The sequence below is a fragment of the Oryx dammah genome, unplaced genomic scaffold (assembly GCF_014754425.2).
Source record: "Oryx dammah isolate SB20612 unplaced genomic scaffold, SCBI_Odam_1.1 HiC_scaffold_12, whole genome shotgun sequence".
NCBI classification, from domain to species: Eukaryota; Metazoa; Chordata; class Mammalia; order Artiodactyla; family Bovidae; genus Oryx; species Oryx dammah.
The window spans coordinates 60,043,434-60,059,257 of NW_024070196.1; the positions used below are offsets into that span (position 1 = coordinate 60,043,434).

At 53.4% G+C, this 15,824-nt stretch overlaps 1 protein-coding gene across 3 annotated transcripts in view; it reads left to right on the top strand.

Annotated features, from left to right (window-relative positions):
* RBM19 (RNA binding motif protein 19) overlaps positions 1-15,824 on the top strand; it is a 121,641-nt gene that overhangs the window by 28,995 nt on the left and 76,822 nt on the right. For all 3 annotated transcript variants that reach the window (XM_040251643.1, XM_040251645.1, XM_040251644.1), the window contains 3 exons: positions 3,506-3,585; positions 5,440-5,495; positions 8,847-8,963. In XM_040251643.1, the coding sequence (XP_040107577.1) occupies positions 3,506-3,585; positions 5,440-5,495; positions 8,847-8,963 (253 nt within the window). The remainder of the gene's footprint in view (positions 1-3,505; positions 3,586-5,439; positions 5,496-8,846; positions 8,964-15,824) is intronic.

The following is a 15,824-nucleotide window of genomic DNA, read 5'->3' on the forward strand; positions in this document are numbered from 1 at the left end:
CACGCTGGAGTGTCAGGAGTGGTTTCGGAGCAGGGCTGTTAGGGGGCTGGCAGGGTTGACCCTGTTCAGCGGCAGACACCTCTCCATCCTCCCAGCGTCTCTGTGCTCCTGGAGGACCTTCCCGCCAGGGAGGGGCAGGAACCGACCCATCTTGGGCTTTCCCGCTTCCTTCCCAAGACCAACCACCCAGATACGGGGCACCTGAAACACTCCACCAGGTCATCAGCCACGCCCCTCACTGGCCTTGGGGTGCCTGGGCCAGGCACCCTCATCCCTCGAGTCCATCTTGGGCAGTCTCACGAGTCCCTTGGCCTCTGGTCTATTTTTCTTTTCCAGCCCTGGCTTCCTACAGATGACAGACAGGCCCTCGGCCCTTGCTTTTTTTTTTGCTGTTACAGAGTCCCCATCCCTTCAATTTGGGGTATTTGTAGGGATACCATGTGGGTCAGCCCACAACTGTGTCCTGAGAAATAAATGAGCTAGTGATGAGAGCCCGGGGGGCCTGGCTGGACAGGAGCCCAGCCCGGGGTTCTCCACGTCTGATCAAGACTCAGAGAGGAGGGAGACGGAGCAGTTAGTGGGGTGTGTGGCTGAAGGAGGTGGCAGAGGGCTGTGGTGACAGGTCGGGAATGTACCGAAGGGGCACAAGATGCTCCTGGAAAGGTAGGCTGATCCCACATCACAGAAGGGCTTCCTGCTGGGGAGAGGAGTCTGGGCTTTTTCCCAGGGCACCTTGGAGAGTTTGAAGCAGACACGTGGCACAGGCTTTGGGGCGTTCCCCTGTATCAGTTTGGGCAGCCATCATGAGGCACCAGGAACCAGGTAGATTCCACCTCAGTTCACCCTCCCACAGTTCTGGGAGCCGGAAGTCCAGGATAAAGGTGCAGGCAGGGTTGCTTTGTTCTGAGGGCTGTCAGGGAGGATGTGTTCCAGCCTCCCTGCTCGGCTTCCAGGGGAAGGTCTTCATGTTCACACAGCATTCTCCCTGTGTACCCCTGCCCACCCGCTCCCACCACCGCTTTTCTTTCGCATAATGACACCAGTTTTAATTGGATTTGGGCTTAGCCTGACGCCGCTAAGTCACTTCAGTTGTGTCCAACTCTTTCAGACCCCATTGACTGAAGCCCAGGCTCCTCTGTCCATGGTATTCTCCAGGGAAAAATACTAAAATGGGTTGCCATGCCCTCCATGAGGGTATCTTCCCAACCCAAGGATTGAACCTGCATCTCTTACGACTCTTGCACAGGAGAGTTCTTTACCCCTAGCACCACTTGGGAAGCCTAATGACCTCATCTTTAACTTGATTATCTCTGTAAGGAACCTGTCTCCAAATAAGGTCACATTCAGAGAAGCAGGGATTAGGACCTCAGCATACACATAGGGGGGTGGGGGGTAGGGCACAGTTCAAACCATAACGTCCCGTTCCCCCAAGAACTGTATACATACTTCAGGCTACACGGAAAGGCTACAATGTAAGCATCAGGTGAGCAACATGAAGGCTCTGTTGTGCCGGGTTCAGGAAAAGAGGTGATCCCTGAAGTCTGGGGCGGGAGTCATGCTGGCAGGGGTCACCCACTCCACCTGAGGCTGTTCCTGCGGGTTTTGGTGTCACTTTGCCCCTCTGGAGCCTGCCTCCCTGCCCCCCCAGAACACTCTTCAGCTTTAGAGCAGTTATCTGGTCTTTCAGTGTCGTGAGCAGCTCTCAGAATCTACAGTCTTTCAAGAGTCTCTGAGAGCCCTGCTCTCTGGGCTCATCCATCAGTGTCTGTTATCAGCAAGGGGCTCTAGAGGAACCAGAAAGCTGGCTGAGCTGGGGTCATCAAGGGGACAGTTGTAATGAAGGAACCAAGTGCCTGGGCGTGGGCTGGGCTGAGACCCACAGGGGATGCCGAGGCAGTGGCTGAGCCCAGAGGCTGTGGGGGAAGGAGTCGTGTGACCAGAGCCGTAGAAGAGGGGCCCCCAGGGACTCCCCTGGGGATGGAGGGCAGGCAGGGGGCTGAGACTCCATGCTTCCAGCGCAGGGGGCTGGGGCTCGACCCTGGTCAGGGAACAAGATCCCACATGCTGCAACTAAAGATCCTACATGCAGCTGAATAAAAAAATACTCAGAAAAGAAGAGCCACCAGCAGAGCCAAGGGTGCGGATTGGACACTGGAGCTGCTAGAACACACCAGGGCAAGGAGACGGAGGAGTGCTTGGAAAGAACCAGGACCCTCGACGTGCTCTCCTCCACCCACCCATCTCAAATCGGGGCTTCCCATTGGCTAAACCCAACAGGAAAGCAGAAGGCCAGGGAACCTAGGTTGTGCTGACTGTGGCCATCAGCCTCCCAGGGCAGGAGAAGGGCAGAATGGATCTGCACAGTGTCAGTGACTCGGTGACAAACTTGACTTCGTGTATTTGCCTTTTGCACCATCTCGATGCACTTTTTAAATAGCCTGTGTGCACAGACACCCCTCACCCACCACCCACACCATTGACCCTGAGAACAGAGATTGCACAGATCCTCTGACACACAAATACTGGAAGTCCCCACAGGGTGGTACGGCCCATCAGCCAGCAGTTCCATCTGAGCCTCCCTGGCGTTGCCCAGAGAGCCACACACATCCTGCCTTGGGCACCCCTGTTGTGACAGCACATGGTTGTGAGCGGAAATGCAGACACACGGGCGCGTGGCAGAGGCACAGCCTCACAGAGAGATGCAGAGATGAGGACCACTGAGTCAGTAATGATACACCTTGGAACCTCCTCTGAACCCATCAGCCTTGAACCAGCCCTCTTTGAGTGCAGCTGTGAAAAAGAATACAGAATACAGTCAGTAATTGGCATGCCATTTTGTGTTAAAAGGGCGAGATGTCAAGAGAGAGCTTATTCGTACGCCCCCACAGTTATACACGTTTACGTACAGCAAGCCAAGTTCCCTATAAATGGTTGCACTGTCCCTGGCTCTCTGAACTCTTGCTACTCACGCCCCAGCAGTAGGGAGCCAGAGAGGCTCTCATAACACAGTCACCCTCCCTGTCCCAAGCTGATGTCTGAAACCTGGGAACTGGAGGCCCTTGGACGGTCAGGAACACTTTGGAGAGTAAGCCCCTGGCACTCTTGACTCTGTTGCATGTGTCCATTCTGTCCGTTACGTAAGGAAGCAGGGGACTGCCCAGGTAGAGTTTTTTGCTGCTTGGCCCAAAGGCGGTCATCCCTCCCTCTGGAAGACGGGATTCTATCACAGAGTTAATTATCGTGTCTATCATCTGTTAATTAATAGTCCGCCAGGCCTCAGGTGGCGGCTTTGTAACTGCGTTGGCTGATTCTTCCAGACGACCAGTAATAAACAGCACACCGGGGGCTGGGGTCTTTCTGGGAACCAAGAGGGGCGTGAAGAAATCAGAGGGTTGAGGGGACGTCCAGGGGGCCCCTGGGAACCCTTGAACTTGGTCCGTCCCAGCTTCTTTGTTTTCCTCCCCGCCCGGCGCTCTGGTGCGACTCCCAACTCTGTCTCTTTCAGGAGCGCTGCTGTCCATGGGATTTGGGTTTGTGGAATACAGGAAGCCGGAGCAGGCACAGAAAGCTCTCAAGCAGCTCCAGGTAAGTGGGGGGTCTCTGCCAAGGTCCCCCTGTGGCGGTGCTAGGCAGGCGCGGGGGGCCGGGTGTCCTGTCCAGCCTCTGAGATGGAGCAGGAATGTAGGCAAGTCCACGTCTTCCAAGGCCCTAGGCGACAGCAGCCTGAGGCCCTGAAGCTTCCTCGGCTCCCCCAGTCTCTGCGGTGCTCTCATTCACTCTCTTGATCAAGAAGAGCCTGGTTTGTGCCAGGCCTTGGGGAGACCGGTGAAGCAGACCTCTGAAGAAGCAACACCAAGACCAGGCCGTGAGAAGGGCTCGGGCTTGCTGGCAGGAAGGGGGTAAGGGGCCGTGTTTTCCTGTGTGCCTCCTTTCTGGAGACCCCCTTGGTTCCTGCTGTCACCTGCCATCTCTCCTGCTGTGTGGGGTGGTGGCCAGGGCTGGGGGACACTGCGGACAGGCTGAGCACCCATGCTTGTGCCTCTTGAATCGGCTTCTAAATGAGGGGAGCGTGGAAGGGCCCCACGGGTCCAGGATCCCTTTTAAACCAGTATTTGGAACGGCCCGTGTCTGTCTAGGCCAGGCAGGCAGTATGAGATGGAGCTGACTAGGGTGGAGTTTACAAGCCAGGGCAGCGCCCTCCCGGCTCCTCATTCTGAGATGTGTGCTGGCTGGACTCTGGGTGGTAAGGGCACCCATACGGGGCCACCGCTCTGGGGAGTCGGACTTCATCATAGGGACCCTCCAGGCAACTGAGTCTGTCCCAATAGAGCTTGCTGGTCAAGAGAAAGGCCTTAGGGGTTAAAGGAAATGGAACTGGGTGCCTAGCCCATTTGATTGTTTTTGTAGACATTTTTGTAGAATTTTGACAACTCTCTCCTTGGCCCAAGGTGACTCCCAAAAGAGCTGAATTGTGTTTCAGTGGGGGTTGGGGCGGGGGTAGCCTCTGCTTCTCTGGTCTCTACCTCAGGTGCCCACAGGGCCAGGGTGGCTGTGTAAACTAGCCCACGGGCTGGCATCACCCAGAGCAGAATTGAGGTGCCCCCCCCCCCATCCAAAGGGACCACGTCTTGGCCTCAGCCAGTTACTGCCTCACGAGCAGGTGGGCCCCAGCCATACCACATCTTCTCTGGTTTTTTGTTTTGTTTGTGGTTTTTTTCAAGAGACACTGGAAATCCAACTGTGTCGTTAGATGCCATGTACTCTAAGTGGATTTCAGCTGTGCACGCCCAGTGGTCTGTCTTTTCTCATCCACATGATCCAGGAGTCTCAGGTTTCCCCCACACACGGGAGAGTTACGTTCTGTGCCTTGCTGTGTACTCCATATGGGCATGTTGCCACCCAGAACCATTTCTACAAGGCTATGTGAGCTGTATTTTATGGGAGATTTAAAGGATTTTCAAGGGTAATTTTGCTAATACACCAGTTTTGCCTAAGGGACCCATGTTAGAGCCTCGCTTTAAAGGCATCTCCGCTGTGATTTAGAATTCTTTTTTTTTTTTTTTTTCCAAGAGCCTACAATTCAAACCAAACTCTCTCTGGAAACCAGACTGAAGGGGCTTACTTGGCCTGAATGCTTATAAACAATGGAAAATACTGTGCCCCTCGAATGGCTTAAAGGTCAAGGCTGTTCTTGGCTCAAGAGGACTTGGAGGGCTGGGTCTCCATCACCAGCAGCTGCTGCCCACGCTCGGCAGGAGCTACTTCCGGGAGAAACTCTGCTCAGTCCTTGACCCCAGCGGGCTTCTCTGCCCTGAAACAGTCAATCCCCGCTGGCGTTGTGATTCCCCTCACTCAGCCAAAGCCCGCTCCAGCAAAGGACGGGACTATGGGCGCGTGTTTCTAAGACAGAAGGACAGGCTGTGTTGTGTCCTCTCGCAGGGTCATGTCATGGACGGCCACAAGCTGGAAGTGAGGATCTCGGAACGAGCCACCAAGTGAGTGTCCACCTCCGCACCCCCAGCCCCTTCCCTTGGATCTGAATCTGTCCCTTTAGCCCTGATGCCGGTGCCGCAGAGGGCGTCTCACGGCCCTTTAACATCCTCCCCGACCCGACCCCTCTCACCCCTGGGGCCCCTTCCTGATCAAGGGGGTGCCTCATGTGCCAGCTTCGATGCCCTTTCCCCTGGTGAACTGGGACGGCGCCAGTCCCCAGAGTAGACACATAATACACATTCATTACAACAGAAGGAACACGGGCCAGAGAAGCAAGCAAAGCCTGCTTGTTCTTGCTGGTATCAGTGAGCCAAGGCAGAGTCAGTAGCAAATTGTTGGCACTTTGATGAACCAAAAGCAGCATTAAGACGTAGACGTCTTATTCTTTCTGTCTTTACGGGGCTTTCCTTCTTGGAGCCGGACAACAGTGCCCAGAGACAGCCTCTGCTTAATTTAAAAAGAGGTTCAGTAGGTGTTAGAGATGGAAGCAGGCCACAGTTTCGTGAACCGGTGGAGGTCTTCTGGGGGGGTTAGTGTTGTCCTCGCGTCTTCACCTGCTCGCCCATCCTCGTTGAGCTCATACACCAGGAGTGCTTTGAACAGCAGCCGGCACGTAAGGGGTCAGAGTTAGCATCATTGTCCTTGTCAGAGCCACCCGCCCCGCCTCACTGTGGTCGTTGAGCAGATCGGTGAGCTCGCCGGAAGCTGCTGGTCGCTCTCCCTTCTCTGTCTGTCCTTCTGTCTGTGGAGCCTGCCTAGGCCACATCTGCTGGTCTCTCCCCATCCTGGTCCATGCCATGCTGAGCATCTTCAGCCAGAAGCAGGCTCGGTGCGGGAGCCCCCAGAAGCCAACAGAGGCTCCTGCGCCATACCTTAAGAGGGAGAGTCCAAGCTTTGAGCCCCACAGCTTTGGGTTCTAATCCAGGGGGCTCCATGACCTTGGGTGGGTGACTTTGCCCATCATGTAAAATGTGAAAACTAGAGATTGTGCACAAAGCATTTAGCACTTGCCCAGCACATGATCACTCAGCTAGTGGTGCTGGTCTTTTCTTCTCAGTCCCCTGACTCCAGGGAATCAGGCTGAAGTCATCTTGCAGGCTCTCAACTCCTAGGCCGTGTTTATTTAGTCTTTCTTTCATTCAACCAAAAATTACAGAAAGTCTGCTGGGAACCAGACAGTCTTCTCAGGAGCTCTGGAGGGAGAATCCTTGGGTTTCTGAAGTGGTGCTGTTTGATAGACCCTTCTGCAGGGGTGGAAACATCCTCTGAGGCTCTCTGCACTGTCACTGCACGTGGTATTTGAGCACTTGAGATGCGACAGGTACCGCTGTGTTAGTTACCTGTCACACCATAACTGAGTGTCCCCAAACTTGACAGATTAAAACAATGCATGTTTATCATTATCTCACAGTTTCTGAAGGTGAGGAATTCAGGAACAGCTTAGCTGGGAAGTTCTGCCTTGGGGTCTCTTAGGAGGTCACAGTCAAGATGCTGGGCAGGGCTGCAGTCTCATCCAAGGGCTCAACTGAGGTTGACGGTATGGCTTCCAAAATGATGCCCTCACACGGCTGTTGCCAGGAGGCCTCAGTTCCTCACCACGTTGGTCTCTTCCCTAGGCCTGCACGGGTGTCCTCACGGCACAGCAGCTGGTTTACCTCCAGAGCAGGTGATCCAGGAGAGAACAGGGAAGAACTGTCTGTTATGACCTGGTTTCACAGGAAAGCAGGAGGGGAGTACACCCGAGGGGCATAAATACCAAGAGGCAGGGGCTGTTTGGGACCACCTTGGAGGTTGGATGACCCAGCAGCTGAGGAGTTGAATTTTTTAATTTTGTATCATGTTAATTGCGATTTAATTGCTTGCCACCTGCGGCTGTGGCTACTGTTTGGACAGCACAGCACTAGAGGACAGACAGCAAAGAGACACACAACTAAATATGTAAAGAGACCTAAGACTCCGTGCTCCCAGTGCAGGGGGCCCGGGGTCAATCCCCAGTCAGGGAACTAGATTCCACTCACCACAGCTAAAGATCCCAAGTGCTGCAACCAAAAACCCTGCGTGCTGCGAGGAAGATAGAAAATCCCTTGTGCTGTGGCTAAGACCTGGCTCAGCCAAGTAAAAATAAATGAAGTTTAAAAACCAAAAAACCCCAAATGAATTTTTTTGACAGTAACGAGTGCCAGGAAGAAAAATAGAGCTGGGGGTGGGAGTGGGTTGCTGTTTTAGTGGTGATGGGGAGGAGGTGACGGTGGATCAGACTTCAGATGAGTCAGAACAAGTCATTTTAAGTACCAGCTGCTGTTTATGTAGGGCTTGCCCTGTGCTAGGTACAGTGTAGAGTGTTTCAACACATCTTTTTCTCATTAAAACCTCAAACAATCTGACAAGGTTGGACCATTATTAGGCCTGTGATACAACCAAGAAAACTGAGACCCAGAGAGGCCAAGTGATAACTTGCTCAGGATCACACAAATTCTATCTAAGTGGCCACAAGACTCTGACACTCAGATCGTCAACTCATGCCCCTGCTCGCGGCTCTCCCCTGCTGCCACGGAGCGGAAGGTCTCCCTGGAAGATCAGGGGGACAGGTTCCAGGTGGCCTTGAACCTCAGGTGGCAAGTTTCCTCTCGCAGCCCTGGCCGGCCTCCATGGTTAGAAGCTGCTTCAGGCCCCTCGTAGCTCATTTGGTAAAGAGTCCGCCTGCAATGCAGGAGTCCACCTGCAATGCAGGAGACCCGAGTTCGATTCCTGAGCCCAGAAGATTCCCTGGAGAAGGAAATAGCGACCCACTCCAGTATCCTTGCCTGGAAAATCCCATAGACAGAGGACCTGGCAGGCTACAGTCCATGGGGTTGCAAGAGTAGGACACGACTTAGTGACTATACCGCCACCACCACCAGGCCCCTGTATGCTGTGCTTCAGTGATGAAACGGTCAGTGATGAAACGTCTCCAGCAAGACCTGGGGAGCAGCCAGAGTCCCTCTGGGTACCTGCAGAGATAACACAGGAGACTGGGTTTGGGGAGAAACTGCCCCCCGCTGCCCCCATCAGAGTTCTTTTCTCAAGTGTCTGCTGGTCCCAGATGAAGGGCAGCAGACACCCCCTAGGTAGGGTATGTCACCTGGGCATCCACAGCTGCAGCGGGGAGACGAGAATTAGGCTGCATGCCACCCAGGGGAGCCTTCCTTCCCTTTCCCTTCCTCTCAGCTGCATCCACACTGCCTCCGTGAGTCCCTCACCTGAGTAGGGGACGAAAGCATCAGGGCTGGTGGCGGGGGATGGTGGTGGAGTCAGCAGAGTGCAACAGCTGTGCCGAGGTCCCAATAACCCGAAGCCTTCCCCCAACCCTCCAGGCCAGCCCTGACATCCGCCCGGAAGAAACAAGCACCCAGAAAGCAGACAACCTCCAAGATCCTGGTGCGGAACATCCCCTTCCAGGCTGACAGCCGCGAGATCCGAGAACTCTTCAGGTAAGAGGCAAGGCTGTGCTGGGTGGGAGCCGGCGGGGCCTTCGCGTCCTCGATGGTGCGTCACAAAAGTCATGTTCTCGCCGCCAAGGATGTGTCTCCCTTAATCTCAAACACTGCTGTCTCAGAGCACTGGGCAGAAAGGTATGCAAATAGGATGATCAGTTTTTCTCTATCCACACTGGTGACCTACAGGAGGGGCAAGAACCAGGCAGACTGAAGCCCAGCTCCTCCCTCGATAGGCCTGAAATCCTGCCACCCAAGTCATCCTTTGGTTTAAGCCGGCAGTCCACTGCCGTCTCTGCATATGTGAATCACCTGGTGACTTTGATAAACGCACCTTTGCTCAGACTCCGCCCCCAGAAAGTTACATTCCTTTTGTTGGGGGTGGAGCCCAGACACTGGTCTTGGGATCAGAGCACTCCAGGGGATTCCGATATCCTGCCGGGATTGGGAACCCCTGGTCTACATTGCTTTCTAAGGAAATCCCCTTTTGAAATGAGGGGAGATCGCATAGCTACATTATGTAGTCCAGCGGCAGCTGCTAACACAGGAATCAATACTCAGGTCTCTCAGAGGCCAGGCAGGAAACAGCCGGGGAGAGCTGGCAGGTGGGGACTGATGGGCTGGAGGCCAGCGGACATCCAGGGGTCTCAGGTGCTTCTCTCAGGTTTTGAAAGAGAAACTGGCAATCTGGATCCTTAGGGAGAATAAGTTGGCAACTAATTCACTTTCTAAAAACAGTGTGTGTGGGACAAAGTCTATGCGTGGGCCAGATAGAGCCCGGGGCCACAGGTTTGCAACCCTGTGCTGGAACATTGCACCAGTTGGTTCAGGTAAGTTAGCTACCACCCAGTACCAAGCCCTGGGTGAAGTGTCTTTAGGGAAGGGGCCTAAGGGGGAAATGGTTAAAGCAAGCATGCTTTCCAGGTGTGTGCCACGCAGCACAGCAAAGCAGCCACTAAGCTCTCAGAACCTAAGGGCAGACGACGTTGGCCCCAGCCTAGCAGACTGTGGAAGCCTGGCTGCAAACTTAGAGTGTTCTGGGAACCTGTAGCTCCTTGGCCTGCACATGGGGGGTGGGGGTGGGGGGGCATTTAGGATTCTGTGTGTTAGACCTTGTTTGTTGATCCCACATTTATCCAGTTCTGGCACAAGGATCGGGAGAGCTAAGTCCCTGTTAGGGTTACCCATTAGCTTCTTGCCAGGTAAGCTGTGGATGGAAGATAGAAGTCCTAGATTTTGGAGACTAGAAAGGATGTATCATCGTTGTGTGAAATCTACCCTCTTTGCTTTTACTCAGTGGTTTAAAGAATGGGAAGCCACTTGAGGGATTTCCTTTAAAAACTCCTGTCCTGCTTCCCACGATCTAAATCACACACTGGCGTGCCATTCGTTAACAGACGTGGTCAGCACGGTGCCGATGCAAAGATGCTGGCCCTGTCGGTTTCTGAGTAGTAGGGTCTTAGTTATAGTTTCTGGTAAGGTGGAGTCACAATAGGGGGGACTGTTTTCCATCTCCCGGTATCTGGGGAGACGAGTCAAGAAGAGTGAGCTTGCCATCCCAAGAGGGTACGTACCCTGAGCCTCTCGCGGCTGCTGGTTTCAACGAGTTCCTGCTTTTTGAATTTAAAGAACTGCCATATCAAACCAGGATTGTACATGTGGATCGAGAATCGCATATTGCCGAAATGACAGCTTCGCTTGGTTTTGCAGTCTGAGAATGACACTGACCCAGGGAAACAAAAGACCGAGATGGAGAATGAAAAGTGCTGTCTGGTCTCGCGTTTTACATTTGTTTTGAGAAGAGAGGAAATTAGTGTCCCTCCCCGAACATCATTACGCATGGCGTCTCTTCTTCCTGCCATTCCCTGAAAACCCAGAGCCTTCTTGGAGCCTGGCTTTGTTGTGTGTCCCGGCCAGGAGTTTGAGACCATTCCAAGCGTGGGCAGCAGGGGTCGCTGTGAGTCTTCTCAGAGAGACAAGCTGGGCCAGGAAACCAGACCCAGTTTCAGACAAAGCCAGCAGCCCGCAAGGGTCACAGGCAGAGGGAGATGTCAAGGTTCAGGGGAACCCATCCAGTCCATTTTGATGGGCAAGTTCTGTGGGCTTATCTTACCAGGCGTGATCACCGCTCACTGTGTGTTGGGCTCCGCACCATGCTTTCCTGTGCTGTATCTTTTTTTTTAAGCAGCAGAGCAGCGCTGTAAAGGAGGGGTGCTGTTATCCCTTCTATACCCAGAGGGACACTGGAGACCTGGAGAGATGAGGTTTCCAGCCCAGGACCACACAGCTGAGCTGGAAGTGGGGTGTCCTTGGTCTGACCCAGAGCCCTGGCTTGGAACCGCCCCTCTCTGGGCCTTGAACCATGAACTGCACCTCCTTAATCCTTCTCTTGGGTCTTGAAGAAGTTACCGTCCCCCAGATCATTTTAGTAGAACTGCCATCCCGCGAGCGTGTGTCGTTTGTGCCAGGTACTGCGCTAGGTGCTGGGCATAGAGCCGTGTCAGGAGAGACGGGCTCCTGTTCACGAAGGACCGGGGAAGAAAGTGACAGTGACGGACAGTGACACACGCAAGGGGTGCAAGCTGGAGTGCAGGGCCGTGGGAGAGTGTAGTCTGGTTCTTGAGACCACCTGTTGAGAGGCAGCAGCTCCCCTGGCCCTCCCCAGTGCCCGGGGGGACCCTGCCCGTGAGCTGGGAGCAGCAGCTTCTCGGCAGAGGCAGTGTTGGCCTGGGCATTTCCTGGGGGCCACCAGCCTTCCATCTGGGCTTTGCTGCACCAGACCCCAGCCTCTGAAACCCAGCCTGACGGGTGCCCAAAGATCCTGCAGATCCACGCCTCCGCAGGATTGTCCTCTGGGCCAATTCACGGCTCGCCCTTTAGAAAAGTCAGGGAGGTGGAACCTCCCTGGTGGTTCAGTGGTTAAGACTTCCCCTTCCAGTGCAGAGGGGTGTGGTTCAGTCAGGGAGCTGAGATGCCACATGCCTCAAGGCCTAAAAACCAGAAGATAAACAACAGAGGCAATACTGTAACAAGTTCAATAGAGATTTTTTAAGTGGTTCCCATCAAAAAAAATTTTTTTTTAAGTAAATGGAGTAGCATTTCTCAGGTCCCTCTCTGTTGCCCCCTTTCTGGACCTCAGTTTCCCTCGGCATGAAATAGCAGTCCTCATACTGCTGGTAACGTGTGCTGTGAATTTTGATAATGATGCCACAGTAATAATCACTAGTGTTTATCCCTATCACGAAGCAGACTTTTGGAGCCCGACCTCTGCGTCAGGCACTGTGGGCTGAAGTGCTTTGGCTCTTTACAGCCCTGCAGAGTGCTTGTCGTCATCGTCTCCAGTAAAGAAACCAGCTCCGGAGCCCAGAGTCCTACCACTGGGTCGTCAAAGGCTCGGGCTGGCACCCGGCTCCCTCACCATGTGGCTGCCTCGAGGGCTGTTAAAAGGATTAAGTGAGATTATGCATGTGGGGCACTTAAGACAGCCAGGGTATGGAGCGGGTAGTTAATCAGTGTGGTTATTAAACAGCACAAAGCTGGTAGCTTTGGGCTGGGAACCCAAGGCAGGGCTGACTCAAGACAGAGCCTGTGTCTTTGACAGCAGTGCCGAATCCTTGGAAGTTTTCTGCAGTATGTCCATTTTTAAAAATTTTTATTTATTTTATTTTTGACTGGCTTTTCTCTAATTGTGGAGAGCCATGGGCTCTTCTTGAGTCACGGTGCGCGGGCTTCTCGCTGTGGTGGCTTCTCCTGTGGAGTGTGAGCTCTAGGCCATGTGGGCTCAGTAGTTGTGGTTTCTGGGCTCTAGCTTACCAGGCTGATAGTTGTGGCCCATGGGCTTCATTGCTCCCTGGCATGAGAGTCGCTCCCAGACCAGGGATCGAACCCCTGTCTCCTGTCAAGCGGGCGTCCCTGCTGCTCTCTGGGTTGGGTCTGGGGTTGGTCTGTGGTTCACTGTGGAGGCCACAGGCCTCTGGTGTGTAGATGGTTCCCAGTAAATGTGTGCTGAGCACCTGGATTTAACTGCAAAGGCTTCCTCTGTGGGATCTGATAAAGACAGGGCATGAGACACAGAGAGGTTAAGGAGTTTGCCCAGGGTCACACAGCTCTGCAGTGGCACAGCTGGGTGGCTCTCACTCTAGACGCCCCTCCCTCACCTCCCCTGAGGTCAGGATGTCAGCTGGCAGAGATGCAGCCACCTCCTCGGGCAGGCTGGGCCTTCGGCCCCAGGCTGCAGATGGACAGTTTTTCATCTGAGTGGTTTTTTCCCTTCCTCAGAGGTGCAAACCACCTGCCAGGGGTGTGAATGGGTGAGCTCACAACAGGTGTCTAGAGGCCCTAATTACTCGACTTGCTTCGCCCGCTTTGTGGACGGCGTCTGTCCGTCCCCGGCCCCCTCTCCTCTCATTTCCTCTTGCAGTGAAGCGGTGACCGCGACTGGGATCATGGAGGGAAGGCCCAACACAGCTGGCCCGCCGAGTTCCTCTCTGGCGCTCCCCTTGCCCAAGGGCGGGGTCACTGCCGGTTTAACTCCTGGTGGTCCGCAGTCCGCAGTACTTTTCCAGAAGCTTCGAGCCCTGTCATCTGCTCTTCACAGACTCCTGGGAAGATGCCTGGGGCCACTTCCCCTTCACCAGGAAGAAGCCCTGCAAAAAACAGCGTAGGCGGTTTGAGAGAGCCAACCTGGACCAGTCCTGAAGGCAGGGTGGGGAGAAAACCCTCAGCCAGGTTCCAAAGGGGGTGGGGTGAGGAGGGCGCAGCTGTCCCCGGGTCCCCCCTCCACCCACCCCGTCCTCTCCTGCCAGGTGCCACCCCTGCAGAGCGACCCTGAGGAGAAGGCTCTGCATCCACTGATGAGACCTGGCTGTGCCCATTCATTGTTTCGTCCACGGCTACTCTCACCTGCAGCAGTCAGGTGACCAAGGCAAGGTCCACAAGGTTATGGAATACTGACCGTCCAGCCCTTCACGGGGAAAGTTTGCTGAGCCCCGGACTAAGGAGATTGTGGGGCCTGCAGGGAGAGGGGGCATACCCTAAGGGGCTTTGTTTCTGTTTTCTAGTTTTAATAATACACGGAAAGTAGTTTTTTTTTCCCCCTCTTATAAAAAAGACAAAGGTGACAGGTAATGCTAGAGCCCTGCTGACTCCTCTGAAGACGGGATGTGAGGTCTCAGCTCAAGGAATTGCAGTGTCCATTTCTGCAAACCGCACCCACGCCGTTTTTTTCATCAGGGTGTCTCTGCTCCTCCACTTTGCTGAGCTTTTTTGTTTGTGTGCTTGCTTTGTTATAGGACTTTTTTTATGAGCAATTTTTGGTTTACAGCCAAATTGAGAGGCAGGTTTAGACCTTTCCCATGTACCCCTGGCCCCACCTATATGTACACGGCCTCCTGAACTAGCAGCGTCCCCACCAGAGTGGGACATTTGGACTCAATGACTGTGGTCTGCGGTGTTTTGCCTTATTTGAATAACAAATGCTCCTGGGAACATTCTTGTGTGTGTCGGTAGCCGTGTGCGTGTCTTTCTGTAGGGTGTACCCATCGGAGTGGAGTTGCTGGGTCATGGGTGAGCATATGTCAGCTTCAGTAAACGTTACTCAGGTGGCATCCAAGTCAGTTCTGTCAGGGTCCACTTCCAGTTGCCCACTGGCCTCGCCAACACTTGGTAGTGTCTGTCTTTCTCTTTTTAGGCATATCTGGTGCGTATATAGTAGCATCATCACATGATTTTAACTTGTGCTCCCCTGATGGCTAAGGAAATCAAATCCCTTTTCATACTTTTATGGTGATTTGATTATGTTGTTGTTCAGTCGCTAAGTCACGTCTGATTCTATGACCCCATGGATTGCAGTGCCCCAGGCTTCCCTGTCCTTCACCACGTCCCAAAGTTTGCTCACACTCAGGTCCATTGACTTGGTGACACCATCCAACCATCTCATCCTCTGCCTCCCTCTTCTCCTGCCTTGAATCTTTCCCAGCATCAGAGTCTTTTCCTGTGAGTTAGCTCTTCACTTCAGGTGGCCAAAGCATTGGAACTCCAGCTTGAATATACCCTTGTGGAATGTCTATTCAAATCTTTTGCCCATTTTTAAAAAATTGGGTTGTCTGATTTTTTAAATTATTTTCTTAGTTACTTTTTACATAATTATGCATATTCTGGATTCCAGTCCTTTGGTGGATGTAGGATTGCATGCCCTTCCTCTCCTGTGGGTAGCTTAGCAGTGTCCCTGGATGAACTGAGTTTCTTAATTTTAAACATTGTTGATTTGTCATTTCTTCCCCTTCTTGGTTAGAACTTTCTGGGCCCTGGTTAAGAAATTGGTGCCTCCTCCAAGCTCACGAAGACAGCCTCCTGTGTTCTCCTCTGAAATCTTGGACCCTTCGTAGTTATGCAATCCATCTGGAATTGATTTTTGTGTATGGCGTGAGGTAGAGATCAAGGGACATTTTTTCCCCCACATGGATATTCAGTCGGCCCAGCATCATTTATTGCAAAGGCCATTCTTTCCCCTCTGCTCTGCAGTATTGATTTTGTCATAAATCAGGTGACCGCATATGTGAGGGGCTGTTTCTGGACTCTCTAATCTGTTCCGCGGGTCTATTTGTCTCCCCTTGTGCCAATACCCCCAGTCTTAATTACTGTGGCTTTGTAATAGCTTGCTCCGTGGTGTCTTTGTTCCTTGTGACGGCCTCGGCCGTTCTCGGCCCCCGTGCTCTTCAGGTCTGTGTGTTTTATTCCTCAGCAGCTGGAGGTTCTGAGCAGAGGGAGTGGTGGGATCTGACTTACATCTGTGAACGATCTTGTGAGGAGACTCGAGCGATTTCTGTAGTCCGCTCACCTAGAGGTGACAGTGGCTGG